The 18,149-nt window shown below is 34.2% G+C and overlaps 1 protein-coding gene across 6 annotated transcripts in view; it reads left to right on the top strand.

Moving 5' to 3' along the window:
- LOC111054394 (HEAT repeat-containing protein 5B) overlaps positions 1 to 18,149 on the top strand; it is a 170,947-nt gene that overhangs the window by 95,256 nt on the left and 57,542 nt on the right. For all 6 annotated transcript variants that reach the window (XM_039432602.1, XM_039432598.1, XM_039432601.1 and 3 more), the window contains 3 exons: positions 4,692 to 4,861; positions 16,944 to 17,082; positions 17,784 to 17,963. In XM_039432602.1, coding sequence (XP_039288536.1) covers positions 4,692 to 4,861; positions 16,944 to 17,082; positions 17,784 to 17,963 — 489 coding nt within the window. The remainder of the gene's footprint in view (positions 1 to 4,691; positions 4,862 to 16,943; positions 17,083 to 17,783; positions 17,964 to 18,149) is intronic.

Raw genomic sequence — 18,149 nt, 5'->3', positions numbered from 1 at the left:
AACATGTAGAAAGTACCTATATTTAACATATAAAGCACCAAGAGTGGCAAGCGACGACAATTATTGTATATTTTCTTCTTCTTTTCTTTTATTGCCTACTTTGAAGATAATGAATCTGGATGCAGATGCTTATGATTCTCCTTTAATAGACTGTGTTATCTGTAATGATATAAATAATTTCGTTAACATTGATGCTGACAAATCGACGGCGTTTGGGGTTATCCACCAAAACATTCGTAGTTATAATAAAAACTTTGATTCTTTCGTAGTTTTTTTGCAAGGGCTTCAAGTAAAATTTCATTGTATTATCCTTACGGAAGCTTGGCTTAAGGATGATAGCGATTTAAATAACATTCAAGGATACACTCTGCATAGGTCCTATAATAACTTAAATAGTAGCGATGGTATTGTCGTCTATATTGATAGTAGCCTATCCGTTACTTGCAGTCAGCTGTTGCTTGGTGGAGTGGCCACGAGCTTGTCTCTTAATTTCAATTGGGAGGGGGTTAAATTCGATCTGTTGGCCGTTTATCGTAGTCCTAATTCCAGCTTTCCACAGGCTAAAACCATGGATCACTTATAATTTGGTTATTTCAATCCGCAATAGAGACAAACTTAGAAAACAGTCACAAAATCAACCTTTCAACCTGGCTCTAAAAAATAGATATATAGGGTATAGAAATGTCCTCCACTCAACTATAAAACGAGCTAAATTCACTTATTATAAAAATAAAATAGATACAGCGGGAGGAGACCCTCGAAAATTCTGGTCAGTTGTTAATGAGATTTCTGGTCAGCCCACTCATAAAGATAAGTTTCCGGTTGACGCTTTCAATGACGGCAACCCTGCTCCTCCCCCAAAGGTGGAAGAAATTTCTAATGATTTCAATAGATTTTTTGCCTCTGTGGGGGCGCGTCTGGCTGCGGTGATCCAACCCTCTGGTCCATCTGAGGTGAGGGACTTTGACTACGCTACCGGTGCCGTGTTTGAGCTTCGTCCTGTTGCTGAGCATGAATTGCTGACTGTAGTGGGCAGCATGAGGGGGCGTTCTGCGCCGGGTTGGGATTTAATTCCGACTCAGCTGTTGAAGGATAATGTGCATGGGCTGCTCATCCCGCTTTTACACATAATTAATCTCAGTATTTCCTCTGGCAGTTTTCCGGAGTTTTGTAAATTGGCTAAAGTTATACCTATATACAAATCTGGCTCGAAATCAATTATAAGTAACTTCCGGCCAATTTCCCTTCTGATTGCTCTAGCTAAAATAATTGAGAAATGCGTGAAAATCCAAGTCAATAACTACTTAGACAACAACAATATCATTTCTAACAACCAGTACGGCTTTAGAACCTTTAAAAACACATCCGATGCTCTTTTTGAAATTAACAAGTATGTTACCACACAATCTAGCAATAAACAAGTTTTAATTTCTTTTCTGGATTTAGCCAAGGCCTTTGATTCAATAGATAGGAATATACTTTTTGCAAAACTTGAAGCAATTGGCTTCAAGAATCTCACCTTAAGATGGTTTAGAAGCTACTTTGAAGATAGAACACAGAGAATATCATTAAATGGCACAGACAGTGATTCTATTGCAGTTGATTATGGAGTGGTGCAGGGGAGTACCTTGGGCCCCCTACTTTTCCTCATTTACATCAATAACATATCCAGGTTGCACCTACATGGTCAATTATTCCTCTTTGCCGATGACACGGCACTTGTGTCTACAGGCTGCACATGGACTGAAACATTCAATAATGCTTCCTCTGATCTCGTTAAACTAAAAAATTGGTTTGACAACAATGTGTTGTCAATTAATATTTCGAAATCCAAGTGTCTACCTATATTCCTTCGTAATAGCCCCGGGCCCAGGGTGCTCAGGATGCATTCATATGGTGACCCATTCTCCAATGACTGTAACTGTCCTGAGATAGAACAAGTCTTAACTCACATATATATTGGCATAATATTCGACCACAAGTTGAGTTGCGTGGCCCATGTGCAGTACCTCAGGCAGAGGTTGCGTAAAATGAATTATGCTTTTGCACAGCTGGGAAGGTTCCTGAGTCCTGGACACTGTCGTTCTGTCTACTATGCATATGTGCAGACATTGCTTGAGTATGGCATCTTGGCGTGGGGCGGTGCCTCCTTGGGTGTCCTGCGTCCTGTTGCGGTCTCACAGAGAGCACTTATTAAAATACTATTGGCCAAAAATCATAGATATCCAACACATTTACTTTTCCAAGAATTCCCTGTTTTAAATATAAAACAATTATTTATAAAAAATTTACTTGTCTTTATAAAAAAGCAACTCTTTCTTCAATGAAATTCAACATTATTATCCCACTAGAAACAGATTGCATATAAATATTTAATTTCCCCGTTCAAGTAATTCAATTCAACTTGGAAACTGTTTTCATTTAGCCCATTGGCTTTACCGTAATGTACCGGCCGAGATTTCAACTACTGAGGGGGTTAGCGTTGCCGTCTACAAGCGGAGAGTGACCGGGTGGCTGCTCTGCATCGGTTCAGATGCTGCGGAGGCTCTTCTACATTCTCCATATAGATGAATATTTCTAGTTCTGAACACAGAATAACATTCAAATATTACACACAGTACCACGCTAATAAAGCTATATTACTCTCAACTCAGCCCTTTAACCGCCGTCGAGCTGACACTTTTATTTTATTTATCTATTGTTTTTTTTTCTATCTTTAGTTTTAAAATTTATTATTAAAATAAACTCTCTTATTATTCTTTCAAATTTATTTATTATTCATAGTTTGTAATTTATTTTATTATTGCTAGTGTTTGCCCTCTGTCTGATAATTTGCGACTCCTCCCTGTACACGGACAAATCATCCAGGCAGGGAGAATTTATTCATGTAATTTATAACACTTTTATATTTTGTGAATATGTAATATTTTTGAATAAAACAATTTGAATTTGAATTTTGAATTTGTTATCCTTAAAAGAAGAGCTACGGGGTCAAAAATTGTGTTCCAAAATTTTCCGTCTAAAATTTTTCATTGGCTGGACTATAGGAGTATTTAAAAGACAAGTTGTAGAGCATTCAATTCTCTTCAATTTAATCTATTATTTCATCATTTTATGCATTCCATCAATTTTTATATAAGTTTTAGTGTTGAGTGTGGTAGGAGTGAGGACTTTTTATATGATTACCCCCTCACTATCCTTAAAAGGACTGCGAGGTCAAAAATTGGGTTCCAAACTTTTCCCTCATCTTTTCCCTATATCTTTTTGAGCATTCGTTGCCTGGACTAGTATCTTATTACAATTTACCTAAGTGAGCCTCAATGACTCTTGAAAGGTTGTGAGCTTTGGAATTATTTTCTTTTTAATATTGAATTAAACTCGAGTATGTTCCTTGTTTTAGTTGAGCCTATTTTGCTGTATTTTATAATTTATAATTTTTAGATTTATATTCTACTCTAATCTTTATTTAGGGGGTCAATTATTTTTGTGCGGAGAAATTGAATAGAATCATGCAATGAAAGTTAAATTACACTCAATACCTTGTTGATTTTGTTTACCTGATTTACAGGCATTTATTAGTAAGTAGAAAAATCTTATTCAACTTGTAAGACATGAAAATAGACTTGTAAGACATGATAATAGTGGTGCAATTGAATGATCTATTGAGTATTCATTTCTCCTTTCAGTCTATGAACTTCAAATTACTGTTTTCTTTGAACTTACTACAATTTAAAAGTTATTCATCCTTATATTTCTTACATTAATCTGTTGTATAACAGGTGATTGAGACTATGTGTAACATAAAACGTCTTTTTCGGTCATTTTTTATGAAAGAAATCATAAATTTTCGTATGTTCCCACAAATTCCTGGGAATTTATGATTTTTGGGAATATTTCCCTTAAATTCCCTGGGAATATTTCCTCGATCTTAAATTCCCGGGAATTTTACATCACTAATCATTACTAGACTTTCATTTTAGCCTCTTCCATATCCAATAGACATAATTCTCTCATATTGTGTTATTCGAATGTGAGTGCTTGAATTATATTGTTTACAACTATGCTGTGGACAACATTAAAAAACAAAACGAATTCATTATTAATACCCTTGAAAGTTGCTATTCTCGACTAGAACAATATCTAGAGAGCTAGAGACTAAACCATAATGCCTAAACCCTGCACGGTCTTGAAATGAAAATAATGTATTTTGTTACTTGCAATCGATGCAGTTCACTTTGACAAATTGTTGAATAAGTTATTATCATGTTGCTATTTTTTACCAAATCCACCAGGTTGATAATTCTGAAAATTATATGAAATGGATGACTGTTTAAAATGGATGGAAGTGTATTCCAAATAATATCAGTTCGGTTTTTGTTCAAAAATCAGAGTACTCTATCTAATATTACTGAAACTAATCCACACATTATAATCAAACTTCAACGTTTCAGTTCATAATTTTTCATCAACTAAATGGTTAAAGGACGACTTACTGCATCTTTTGTCGAAAGCGTTGCTATAGTGGGATTTAAAAAATATCACCGTTGAACTACTTCAATGATCACGCAAACTCAGTTAATTCGATTAAGAAAATACAATATTAAAGAAGTACGCTACAACCTTTAACTTCGCCTGTTCCACAATTCAGTCAAAAAATTTCGTATTCATGATATTTTTTGTGTATGCTCCAGGCAACACTACTTCGGTTTGCATGGCCCGATCATCGTTCCTGTGCGCATGCGCTATAATGCAGGATCACCAGGACCCACTGGTGCAGGCGGAAGCAACGGCCTGCCTGCAACAGTTGCATCTCTTTGCTCCCAGACATGTCAATCTCAGTTCGCTGGTTCCAACACTCTGTGTAAGCTATAAATGTGTCCTATCATATCATATATTTCTACTAGCAGAAACCCGTGCTCCGCAAGGATCTATCTTAAAACTTGACAAACTGAAAACTTGACGTAATGAAATTTTTAAGAATTGAAAATAGTCCTTTAACCATCCTTGGTTAATTAAGAATCTGTATGCAACATTTCAAGTTGATTAGTCCAGTAGTTCAGACGTGATGATGTGTCAAACATAATTTTCCTATCCCGTACGTGTATAAGCTAGCTCTTTACTTTATTATAGATATAGTTAACGACTGCAAGAGATAGGACTGTGGAACAGAATAGTGGTGAAACTATGATAGCGCCAGAAGTGTCTCAAACACAAAAGTAGGTTACTACTTGAAATTTTTGAAAATGATTTGAAAAAAAAATGTTGAAACAGAACTGAAAGTTGTCAACCTTATCATTCAACCTCCATTTAAAGAGACTTTTGTTTGAGCCGAATGTAAATAAATAAATAAATAAATAAATATATATATATATATATATATAATCTATCTATAATCTATACGGATAGATTAAAAACACTTAAAAGCTTACATTTAAACGAGAATTTTCGGGAGCTGGGCCCCCTTTGTCAATCAACCAGGAAGTGAAATCTTCCTGAACTTCCTGAAGTCTTATGAATTCACTTCCTGGTTGATTGACAAAGGGGGCCCAGCTCCCGAAAATTCTCTTTTAAATGTAAGCTTTTAAGTGTTTTTAATCTATCCGTGTCGTGTGTATTCTGTTTATATTTATATTATAAAACTTTAAAGTGTTTTCTGTTAAGTGCTATATATATATATATATATATGGTGTGTGTGTGTGTGTTTGTTTGTTCCCTATAGACTTGAAAACTTCTTGACATAACGGCATGAAACTTTGGGAATATGTTGTGTGAATATTGGGGATGGTTTCTGAACAGACATTTTGATAGGGGGGCTAATAATAATTATTTATTAATCTATTTTACAGACCTATGTTTTCAAAATTGTCGGCCAGAAATTGATAACGCCAGAAGTGGCTCAAAAATAGTACTACATGAACTTTTTGAAAGTGATTTGAAAAAAAATGAACTGAAAGTTGTCAACCTTATCATTCTACCTCCATTTAGAGAGGCTTTTGTTTGAGCCGCATGAAATCTTCTATTTCTATATATATATATATATATATATATATATATATATATATATATATATATGAATGTCTGTTTGTGTGTTTCTTCCCTATGACTTGAAAAATACTTGACATAACGGCATGAAACTTTGGGAATATGTTGTGTGAATATTATTAATCCATTTTACAGACTCATGTTTTCGAAATTGTCAGCCTAGCGGCTACCGAAGAACGGAAAGATGATCATGATTCAAGATCATATTGTGATAATATGATTTAGCATCTATAATAAACACGTCACCCTGTGATAAATTGTGTACTGGTATTCAAACGGTAGTTTGGAGTTGAAGTCTAGTTGATTGGTACCAGCTGTAGATAATGGTTCCTTAGAAGACCTATACAAATAATTATCACTCTTCTAGTTTATCATTGAGACAATGGAAAATGTTGAAAATAAATTATGTTGTAAATAATTATCACCTCATGAAAGAGAATTTCTCATATTGCTTTCTTTAATTACTGAAGAATTTCAGAATAGTTTCCTTTTTTTTTAATTTAGCTTAGCTTATATTCATCCTCAAATGGAATATGGGAAGAATATGGAATTATTTGTGATTCATCGTACATCGCATATTTCCTGGACCATCTATTGACAATCAACAACAACTATGAAAACATTGAATTCATCTTTGAAACACTGATTCAACCTATCTCTTTTTTTTAATTCAACACTTTACTGATAAATACTACTACCAATTGATTGAGAAGAATATGTTTTCGGAATAATGAATGCTGAATGACTAAGCATGTAGGAAGTCCATATTGAGATTTAAATGAAAATATTGACTGTCAAAAAAATTAATTTCATGATTCATCAAATAAAGTCAAGTGTGACATGAGATACATTGACTTTTTGGCGGTACGAAGTTCGCCGGGTAAGCTAGTTGTAGATAAAGCTTTTTATTCACAATAATATAATATATAAGTTATATTGAATGAGCCCACGGCTAGTACTCAAGTTTGTCTTTTTCTGGCAGTGCTAGAAATAAATGTAGGTATATGTTTGACATTTTTATTTGTAATCTTGTTGTCTATTAAGAAAGTTTTTAATGTGATATTTTGATGGCAATAAAATTTGAATTTGAAAAAAGATTATCAACAAACTCCTAACCAAAGAAAATCTCTGTGCTCTGTTCTGATCGGAATGTATGAGACTCCATTTATACAGCTGATAGAAGGCGCAAACCGAACTGGCCAAGAATACAACAATGAAACACACACGTGGCAATAAGCTCGCGCTCTCGATTTACAAAAAATTAATTCGATCAGCTGATTGATAAGATTATTTTAAGCTTTTCAATGATTACAACATATGTTAAAATATCATGTGTCAATTATCTCAGTTTCATATGGCGTTCATCTTACCCTGTTCATAACCTTACTTAATAGGTTCCTTTTTCATCCTTTGAAATCCTTAGAGGCAAAATATCTCAAAATCCGTTCTTAGTGCGCGTCTAGCACTAAGAATATTTGTGCAAAGTTTTAAGTCTGTAGGCCAATTAGTTTGAACTGTAGTGTGATTTTACATAAAAATTTTCGAAAAAAGCCCTCTCCTGAACCCCCTTGTGCTCCTGATTGGAAATTTTCTGCATAGATCCAATCTATTTTCGTAGCTGAACAAAAATGTATCTCATGACTTTGCTGTGCAATGAGCGGTTAAAAAGTACAACATTTTTGGGGGCCCCAGCTCCCTCAGGGTGGCAAATTTCTGAAAATCCTTTCTTAATGGATGTTTCGAGGCTACCATAAACAATTGTGCAAAATTTCAAGTTTTTAGGCTCAGTAGTTTGGGCTGTGGTGTAATTTCAGTCTGTCGGGGCTTAGCCTTTTATTCTTCTTCTCTTCTTTTCTCTTCTCTTTCTCTTATATACTTATAAAAGGCTAAGCCCCGACAGACTGAAATCACACCACAGCCCAAACTACTGAGCCTAAAAACTTGAAATTTTGCACGATTGTTTATGGTAGCCTGAAAACATCCACTAAGAAAGGATTTTCAGAAATTTGCCCCCCTGAGGGAGCTGGGCCCCCCCCAAAATTTTGTACTTTTTAACCGCCCATTGCACAGCGAAGTCATGAGGAACTTTTTTGTTCAGCTACGAAAAAAAATTTGATCTATGCAGAAAAATTTCGATCGGGAGCACAGGGGGTCCAGGAGAGGGCATTTTTCGAAAATTTTCATGTAAAATCACACTACAGCTCAAACTAATTGTCCTACAGACTTGAAACTTTGCACAAATATTCTTCAAACATGCTAGACGCGCACTAAGAACGGATTTTGAGATATTTTGCCTCTAAGGGTTTCAAAGGATGAAAAAGGATCCTATTAAGTAAGGTTATGAACATGGTAAGGTGAGTGCCATATGGAAATGAGATAATTTATTTATTGACATGTGATATTCTAACATATGTTGTAATCATTGGAAATAACAAAATAATATGATAGAAATTCAAAAAAGAACATCTGTTCTATTATTGCTTTCTACCTGATTCCACTCAACCTCAATAATATTGTTCTGATAATTGATGAATATGTTTAATGATATTATTATTGATATCATTGATATTATAAAAGTATTGTTTTAATAATTAATTATTATCATTAATATTATAATAGTATTGTTTTGGTAATCAATAAATATTTTTATTTTCACAAACTCTGTATATTTATAATGGTGGATGTGAAACAGCTGCATCAAAGAAATTTATCTTAGAAACATATGTTTAGAAAAACCATAGTTTTGTATAGGTCTTCTAAGGAACCATTATCAACAGCTGGTACCATCAACTACACTTCAACTCCAAACTACCGTTTTAATACCAGTACACAATAATTTATCAGAGGGTGATATGTTTATTACAGCTGGTAACTTTAGATGCTAAGTCATATTATCACAATATGATCTTGAATCATGATCATCTTTTCGTTCTTCAGTAGCCGCTAGGCCGAAAATTTCGAAAACATATGTCTGTAAAATGGATTAATAAATAATTATTATTAGCCCCCCTATTAAAATTTCTGTTCAGAAACCATCCCCAATATTCACACAACATATTCCTAAAGTTTCATGCCGTTATGTCAAGTAGTTTTCAAGTCTACAGGGAACAAACAAACACACAAACAGACATTCATTTTTTATAAATAGATTTCCATTCGGCTCAACTAAAAGCCTCTCTAAATGAAGGTAGAATGATAAGGATTCAGTTCTGTTGTTTTAACATTTTTTCAAATCACTTTCAAAAAGCTCATGTAGTACCTACTATTGTGTTTTAGACACTTCTGGCGCTATCATAGTTTCACCACTATTCTGTTCCACAGTCCCATCTCTTGCAGTCGTTAACTATATCTATAATAATTATTATATAAAGTAAAGAGCTGGCTTATGCACGTACGGGATAGGAAAATTATGTTTGACGCATCATCACGTCTGAACTACTGGACTAATTAACTTGAAATTTTGCTTATAGATTCTTAATTAACCAAGGATGGTTATAGGCCTATTCTCAATTCTTCAAAATTTCATTACGTCAAGTTTTCATTTTGCCAAGTTTTAAAATACATCTTTGCGAAGCACGGGTTCTTGCTAGTAGATATTATATAAGATAAGATTTCTGCTATGAACCCTCAGAATGAAATAGAATTATGTATTTAATAATAATCTTCATTGGCAAAAAATTACAAATACTGTTATTGCAAGAATAACAGGAAAAATACAATTTTGACATTTGAACATACATTGTAAACTTTTATAATTGTTTTATATAATATCTGATTCAAATTGCTATTAAAAAGGATACTAAAAGAAATACTAGGAATAATTTATTCGAGGAAGTTGAACAAGCTATTATTTGTTACAATCGAAGTTTTTTAACATTTCACTCAATCTCATGTTTTGAAATTACATTAAAATTTTCTGTAACATATTTTCTTCAGCTTTTTAGTTCAAAATCAAAATCAAAATCAAATTCTTTATTATCCCAAAATGCACAGTTACAAAAAATATGACACTTGAAAATTGGTTACTGGAATACCTCTACAAGACTATACGTCTGTGTGTAGGGGTGAGTTCTCGGTAGCCAATTATTATCAATATAATGAAAGGAATATGAAAACACAAGTCTGATTGATTGTAGAGAACAGAACAGCGACATATTATGAAACTATAAATTAAAGAAAAAAAAACGGGACTTCTCAGATCCATATGGGAGAAAATGGGAAAATTAAATCATTATAACTAGACTTATAACTTAACTAAAGTAAGACATATTTTAAAAAAGGAAAAGAGACCAGCGGACTCACAGGACTCATCTTTATGAGAGCGATTTTCCTTGTAAATTTTTTAAAAATATAAAAGGAGTAGGATAGCAAAAATTGACCAAACTGAGCTAAAGGAAAAAAAAAGAAGAAAAAATAAAGGATATGTTTTAGTGCATATAAACAGAATGAAGCAGGCTTTCAGACATTTCCCACCCCAGGCAGTAGAGCCACCTCTCGACCTTACGCTTGTAAACAGCAATACTGCATTCGAAGTCTCTCATCTCTGCAGGCAGATTACGATATACCATCTGAGCCAGGTAGAATGGTGTTTTCAGCTCCACTCCGTGAACCACCTGCGGCGTCGCAAATCCATAATTCAATCTATACCGAGTAGGATAGGTATGGAGAATTTCTGGCAAAATATTATGACTATTGTTCTTAAGGTAAATTAATAGAGATTTTATATACAATTGCCTTATGTTTAAAACAGGAAATTCTGAAAATAGTTGTATAGTTGGGTATCGGTATTGTTTGTTCAGGGCTGTTTTAATTATTTGTCTTTGCGACACCGCAAGCGGCTCCAGGAGAGAAGGTGACAGTCCTCCCCAGATGAGAATACCGTACTGTATGATAGACTGAACGAAAGCATAATAGACAGTCTTACAATGTTGCAAGCTCAGTACCTGGCTCAGTTGATTGAAAGCATACAGCAATCTTCGGAGCCTCTGCTTTATAAACTGTATGTGTGGACTCCAATTTAAGTTGTAATCAATTACTATGCCCAGATACTTGTATTGGTTTACTCTTTCTAAGATTTCACAGTTGCACACGGTAGAAGTTGGGTCTCCACATGAGTGAAGTTTCATGACTCTGGGGCCTGGATCTTGCTGACCACGGGTTACAATAGGCATGTACTTGGACTTACTCGTATTTATGGTCAAACAGTTATGGTCGAACCAGCTTTTTATCATAGCTAGGTCGGTTGTTGCATTTTTGAACGCCTCATCCCACTGCCTACCTGTAGAAACCACCGCTGTGTCATCAGCAAATAAAAAAGTTTACTGCTGATGTTCAGCAGCGGTAGGTTATTTACATAGATCAAAAAGAGTAGAGGCCCTAGAGTACTTCCCTGAACAACTCCGTAATCAACCTTTTCCAGGCCACTCATATTATCATTAATTTGGACATATTGAAACCTGTCCTGTAGATAACTCTTGAACCACTGTAAGGAGGTCTGTTTGAGTCCAATCATTTCCAGTTTTATCATGAGTTTCTCCCTATCAACAGAATCAAAGGCTTTTGCCAAATCAAGGTAAGTAATTATCAATTTATTTTTTATTTTAATATTTTCAGTAATATGTTTAGATAGGTCAAAAAACGCGTCTGAACAATTTTTTGATTTTTGGAAACCATATTGTGATGTTGATAAAATACTATTCTCGGTCAAATATTGCATTAATTGGTTTTTCACACATCTTTCTAGTATTTTTGAAATTATAGCCAGAAGAGAGATTGGACGGTAATTACTGTAATTGGTTTTGGGGCCAGATTTGTAGATAGGGATAACTTTGGAGATTTTGAGTACATCTGGAAATTTGCCTGTTTGTAAACTCAAATTAATTAAATAGTGAATAGGGTGTATGAGTGAGAGCACGTTTTCTTTAATAACTCTTGCAGGAATCCGGTCATGGCCGGGTGCGCTGTTTCCTCTCATGCTGCCAACCACCTGCTTGAGTTCTTCTTGTGTGACACATTGAAACTCAAACCGAGACTCGACAGCATGATAAGAATCGTTTACTGCTGGCTCACCCCTGGGAGTAATACTATCAGCCAAACACCTCCCCACAGAGGAGAAGAATTTGTTGAAGCCATTACTAACATCTGAAACACTATGTTGTCCTGTGGCTTGCCCATCCTGTATAAACACATTTATAGGGAAAGAATTTTTCTGAGTAGGTCTTCCAGATATTTCATTTACAGTTGACCAGAATTTTTTGGGATTGTGGGAGGCTTCATATATTTTGTTTTTATAATAATTGTATTTTGCAAGTTTAATCAAAGAGTGGAGTCTATTCCTGTATTGGAGAAATTCGTTTTTCAAGCTGATACAGAAGGGTTGTCTATTCAATTTCTTTTTTAATTTATCCCGGTGCCTGATAGATTGAATTAGACCAATGCTGATCCATGGCTTCAATTTTGTATATTTTGCGGTAACCTGAATTCTTTTAGTGTTGGTTTCTATAGTTTTCTGGATAGTTTCAGTAAACAGACGTGTTGCCACATTCACGTCCGTTTCGCTAGTAATTGAGTCCCAGTTCTGCAAAGAAAGAGAATTATTGATTGATTGCCAATCAACCTTTGAAAAATACTCATCCTTATTGTGTGCTGTGTTTTCTTATTAGAGAATATATTCATACATATTGCGTAGTGGTCAGTGACAGCTGTTTGAACTATTATTGTAGAGGCTTGAAAGGATTGTGGTAGTCTTATAAAATAGTGGTCTATACAAGTACCGCTGGCCGGCCTAGTCACCTTGTCTATACTAGCTGTTAGTCCTACTTCGTTCAACACATCAATGTATTTCTCTTCCAGCGAACCCGGAAACACATTTAAAATGTCACAATTCAGATCTCCGGCTATAATCAGCATTTTCCTATTTGTTAAAGAATTGAGATGATTTTCGAGAGCTACTAAGAATCGAGGTAAGCTGGAGTTTGGACTCCGATATACAGCAAGAAGTTGACAGGGAGTTCCCTCCCAGTCAAAATCTATAGACAGACAGGTGGCCAGACCACCCAGTTGGAGCTCATCACATGTTACTGTGAGATTACTATCTATGTATACGACTATACCATCGCACTGATTCAGGCTATTGTAAGATCTGAGTAGCTTATACCCTGGGATTTCCAAGAGATCACTCTCGTCATTCAGCCATGCTTCAGTCAGTACAATACAGCCAAAACGATGTTTGATACCTTCTAAGATAACCATAAACTCGTCTATGTTTTTCTTATAACTTCTGATATTTTGATGAATCACTGAGAAATCCGCACAGTCTCCATTCCTTGAAAAATTAAATGTAGGATTGTAGAAAGAAAAATTATTAATGTCTGCACACTCTATGCACTCGATCGGCGACGCATCAATCGGCGCCATCAAATCGCTCATTAGACCTACTATCAACCAAACGATTGTTGTAACAAGCCGAGCCGCCTGACTAACTCAGTTATTTAGCGAGAGACAGAACATGCTTTTAATTGAAAATTAAAATATCATCTTAGGGGAACATTAGGCTAATGAATACTAATATAAATGAAAACTTATTTTAGTTCAACTGCTACTTGGATTCAGTTATATTGATACCACAATTGAATACTCAAGTGCACCTAATATACTACAGTAACTATTAATATACCAGTAAATGTAATAAAAGTTTTAAAAATAAATAATTACACTATTAAAAAACTATTTCAACGAGATTTGAACAAATATTTTCTCAAATTTGTTTCAAAATGAAGTAGGTTGTTTCTCAATAAGATTTTTAATTGATAAGACTGTGGTAAACAGAATTTTTAATTGATAAGATTGTGATATTAGAATTTAAATTTCAGCATAGAATAGCATAATAATAGATAAGTGGAAAGCTCAGAGAATGTGCAAAGATATTCTTATGAAGGATGGGCACCGATAGACAAAACACAGATCGACGCTCCGGAAACCGATGCTCCTCTTATCTATCCAACGCTAAAGAGAACAACGCATCTTAAAAACGATCTGTAATAGGTACATTTGTCAATGATACATAGGATCATTTTTCCTGGGTTATAGATAATTCATGGAAAATGACATAAAATATGGAAACCGCTGCAATATCCATGAATAATCTTATTATCATTATTCTTTGCTTATTTTTCAAATTGTTATAAAAATTGATAGTTATTATGTCAAGCTTATATGGAATTTAATATTGTTTAAATTTGAGAAGAATATCGATGACCGGTGCCGACACATCTATGCACCAATACCCATCCTTAATCCTATATCATTGTTCTAAAGCAAAGAGACTTAGTTTTATTTATTACTTTTAAATACAAATTAAAATAATATAAGATGCATACTCCTATTTCTTATAAGGAGCTATGCATTATTCACGTTAGTACGTAATATTTCAGCCATTATAATTTCGATTATAAATAGTTCACACCTAAGGTAGGATTCCATTAGTATAAAGATATTCATATAATATAATATTATATATATAGAAAGATATACCTCTTTAATTATTGCTTTATATTTATTCATCTCAATATTATAGGATTTATTATAATATAATAATAAGATTATATTTAAAAATCTTTGATTATCCTGTCAAATATTATAATTAGACTATGTATAATAAATAATCGGAACTATGTATGTTTTATAAATATATTTCATAAATCAATATTACAATCACCATTACGATTGTGATTTTATTATAATGATTAGATGATAAGTGTTTTTTTTTTTTCATTTAAAACTGTAGCCTAATGAAAGAGTGACTAGAGAGAATGGAATGGAATTGCAATTATTATTTAATCTTATCTCCGATAAATTTTTTTTTCTTCAAAGCTGAGGGGGGTCGATTTCGTACGATTTTCTTGTCAACTATTGAGAATACTGCTGTTACTTGTCATTCAAGGTTTGTGATAAAAATACGTAGGCCTACTGTCAGATAGTTCTCTGCACTAAAAGATCAGTTAATCACTTTCGTTTTCAGTAGTATTCTAATCTACTCATTACTGTATGCTCAGTACACAATTATTTTAATAGAGACAGATTTAAGTAAGAGAATATCAATTGTGGAGTAGCCTATTTTAGATTAAAGTACAATTTCCTATTTTCCGTCAAAATAATAAATTGATTCGAGAGCCTACGTTAATAAAAGTTACGATTTCTCATATACGATTTCTTTGTGTCTGTAGACACAGGACAATAGCCTATAGTGTAATATCATTAGTTTTACTAAAAAAAAATATAATATTTTGAATCATTTGATAATTAGTAGAAAAATTGGTTTAATATTGAATAGCGGTTCCACTTAATTAAATTTAATATGTATATTAAATAAACTGAAAACTAAAATAAATATGTATATGCACATTATACACTTAAATTGTTAACGCATGCAAGACTCTCATCGTATGAATGTGGCCCTAAAAAGTGTATTAATGATAAAAAATATAATTAGTGCATTAAAAGAAAAAAAAATTTTATATATATTACTTTATCTTCAGCAAAAATTATATTTTCAATCACTTTCTGATATCAGAAAATAGACTAGTTAATGGGATGTTTGTTGATTATCCATGGGTGTTGTCTGGGTGTTGTCATCCGCAATGTAGTTCGAGTTGTCGTTTCCGCGTAACTCAGCGATTTGCTCCATATGAAGGACCCGGATCGCACGTTGACCTACGGCAACCTTAGCCATAACTTTGCAGTCTCTGGTCCAAACAGAAGTTAGTTTTTTGTCCTTCACTAGTTGTCTAGCTGCATTAAAGAGTGATCGTGTCTCTGGAGTGAGATGCTCGCTCAAATAAACTGGAGTATTAGGAAAGTGGCTGTTTAGTTCGTTAGCTGTAAGCGTACCCTTGAATCGCCTCGCTGATAACCAGTTCGACTTCGTGAATCTTGAGGTGAAATTGACTACAATTGAGGGCGGCATATTGGCGTTTTTCCTATACGGTAACCTATGAGCCGCAGAAATGTCCCATTCGTTAAAGTTAACGTTAATTGCTCTGGCAACAGCATCTAGAACGGTAAACATGTCCTCCCCTTTCGTTAATGGCACACCCGACACAAGGATATTGTTTTTGCGTGTGTGTTGTTGCAAGTCTTTTAAGTCAACTTTCACTTGTTGTAGCTCCTCTTTAAGTTGAGAGTTCTCCTGGAGCACGAGTTCGACTGATTTGCACGCATTTTCGCACTTACTAGTAACTTCCGCGAACTTTTCTCTAATTTCTGAAATTTCCAGATTGGTTTTTTTAATGTCTTCTTTAACTTGCTTTAGATTATTTTCGTTCGTATCCCACCTCAAGTTATTAGAGTCCCAGTTCATTTTATTTTCTTTACGGAATTCAGCGATAGCATGCAGAATGGAATTATAGTCTTCTACCTGTTTACTGGCGGATGAAGGTGTAGAGGAATTTTCAGTAGAGCATTTTTCGCAGTTCCATTCCCCATGTTTATTAACAGGGCCCCTGCATTTCATATGATAACGGGCATCACAAACTGAACACTTCACACTATCTTTAAGCACTGTAACGGACTTATTACATTTTAAACACATATCTGCCATGGTTAATGTGTGATTTAACCACTTTAAATAAATAAAATACTAATTGGAACTTCGTAAAGTAGATGATTAAATTTTAGGTTAAGCCAGTTAATAGGAGAATACGGCAGGCGGCTGGCGTTAACTTGTTACCGAGCTATCGTTTCACAGAGCGATAACAAACGATACGAACTCATCGGCTGTCCGAACTGAACTGAATATTTTCAGTTGATAAGTTTTCAGTTAAGTTGATAATATTTTCGTGATAACGTTCGGGAATTATTATCATCATTATGTTTGATGTATTGTTTATTGGTTTGATTTGCAGAGGACTCTATCTAGCAGCCATTTGATGCTAAGAAAAGCGGCCGTCTCCTGCTTGAGGCAACTGTCTCAAAGAGAAGCCAAGGAAGTCTGTGAACATGCTTTGACGCTTGTCAATGAAAATAGGGAAAACAATGTTGAAGGTGCGTTCTCTTGTTATGTATTCCTATTTCATTCAATAATTGTCCTCGAACGAGTTTTTTTTTTACTTTTATTTCTATTCTCCAATATTTTCTTAATCTGTACGATATAGTGTACTTAATAAGATCTCTGATCTACAAAAGAATGATGATGATTGTTTATCCTCATATTCATACATTATTTTTGTTTTTGCATCTTGGTTATCATTCTGCAGCAGCTCTTTTATTGTGTTTTGGTTTGTATGATAGTGAAATACTGCTGCCTTCTCTTTAAGTAGATGCTAATATGTCGTTTGAATAAATTATACTATCTTCATTCGAGAATCAAATATTTGCCGTGAATATTCATAGAAATTCCAAAACGTCGACTATATAAAAATTTATTCGATTACCTTATTCAGTTGACTAGTATATTTGCAGTTTTTAGTTGTACTTTCTGAAGTAGTACTGTAAAAAGCTCTCAAGAAATATATAAATTCAAATAACATTCCTTCCAACCTATGGTATTGAAATATTTTTTCACTGCGATTATTCATTGAAATGAATGAGATAGGATTTTTAAGAAAACCAGCGATGATATCAATCTATTATATTTTTATACTTTTCCAGTTATACTATTTCAGTAAGTTAATCTTAAAAACAGAGGAAATTTACATCGAATTTTGTTGCCACATAATCATGATACATGTTATTGTTCATTACAGGACTGACGATTACGGAGACAGGTCTACCAGGAATGTTGTTTGCGATGTTGGACTGTGAGACAGACAGCAGACTGATCAAAGACATCCACGACACAATTAGCAGCATGCTGCAAATGCTGGCCGCCGACAATCTGTCTCAGTGGCTTTCACTCTGTAAAGCCGTGCTCACAGTTGCTGCAGGTCACCTGCCAAAATAATTACTGATTCATGCATTCTCTATGGAAATTCTCAATTAAAAAAAATTTGTTGAATGCAATGGATAAGTGATAGATCTGCTGAAGTAATTTCAAGCTATCTCTCATCTCATCTCATTTGTAACCACCCAAATACGAAGAACTTTCAAAATCAAAAAGGAACACTCCTGTC

The sequence above is a fragment of the Nilaparvata lugens genome, chromosome 7 (genome assembly GCF_014356525.2).
Source record: "Nilaparvata lugens isolate BPH chromosome 7, ASM1435652v1, whole genome shotgun sequence".
Taxonomy (NCBI): domain Eukaryota; kingdom Metazoa; phylum Arthropoda; class Insecta; order Hemiptera; family Delphacidae; genus Nilaparvata; species Nilaparvata lugens.
This window is presented reverse-complemented; position numbering and strand designations above follow the sequence as displayed.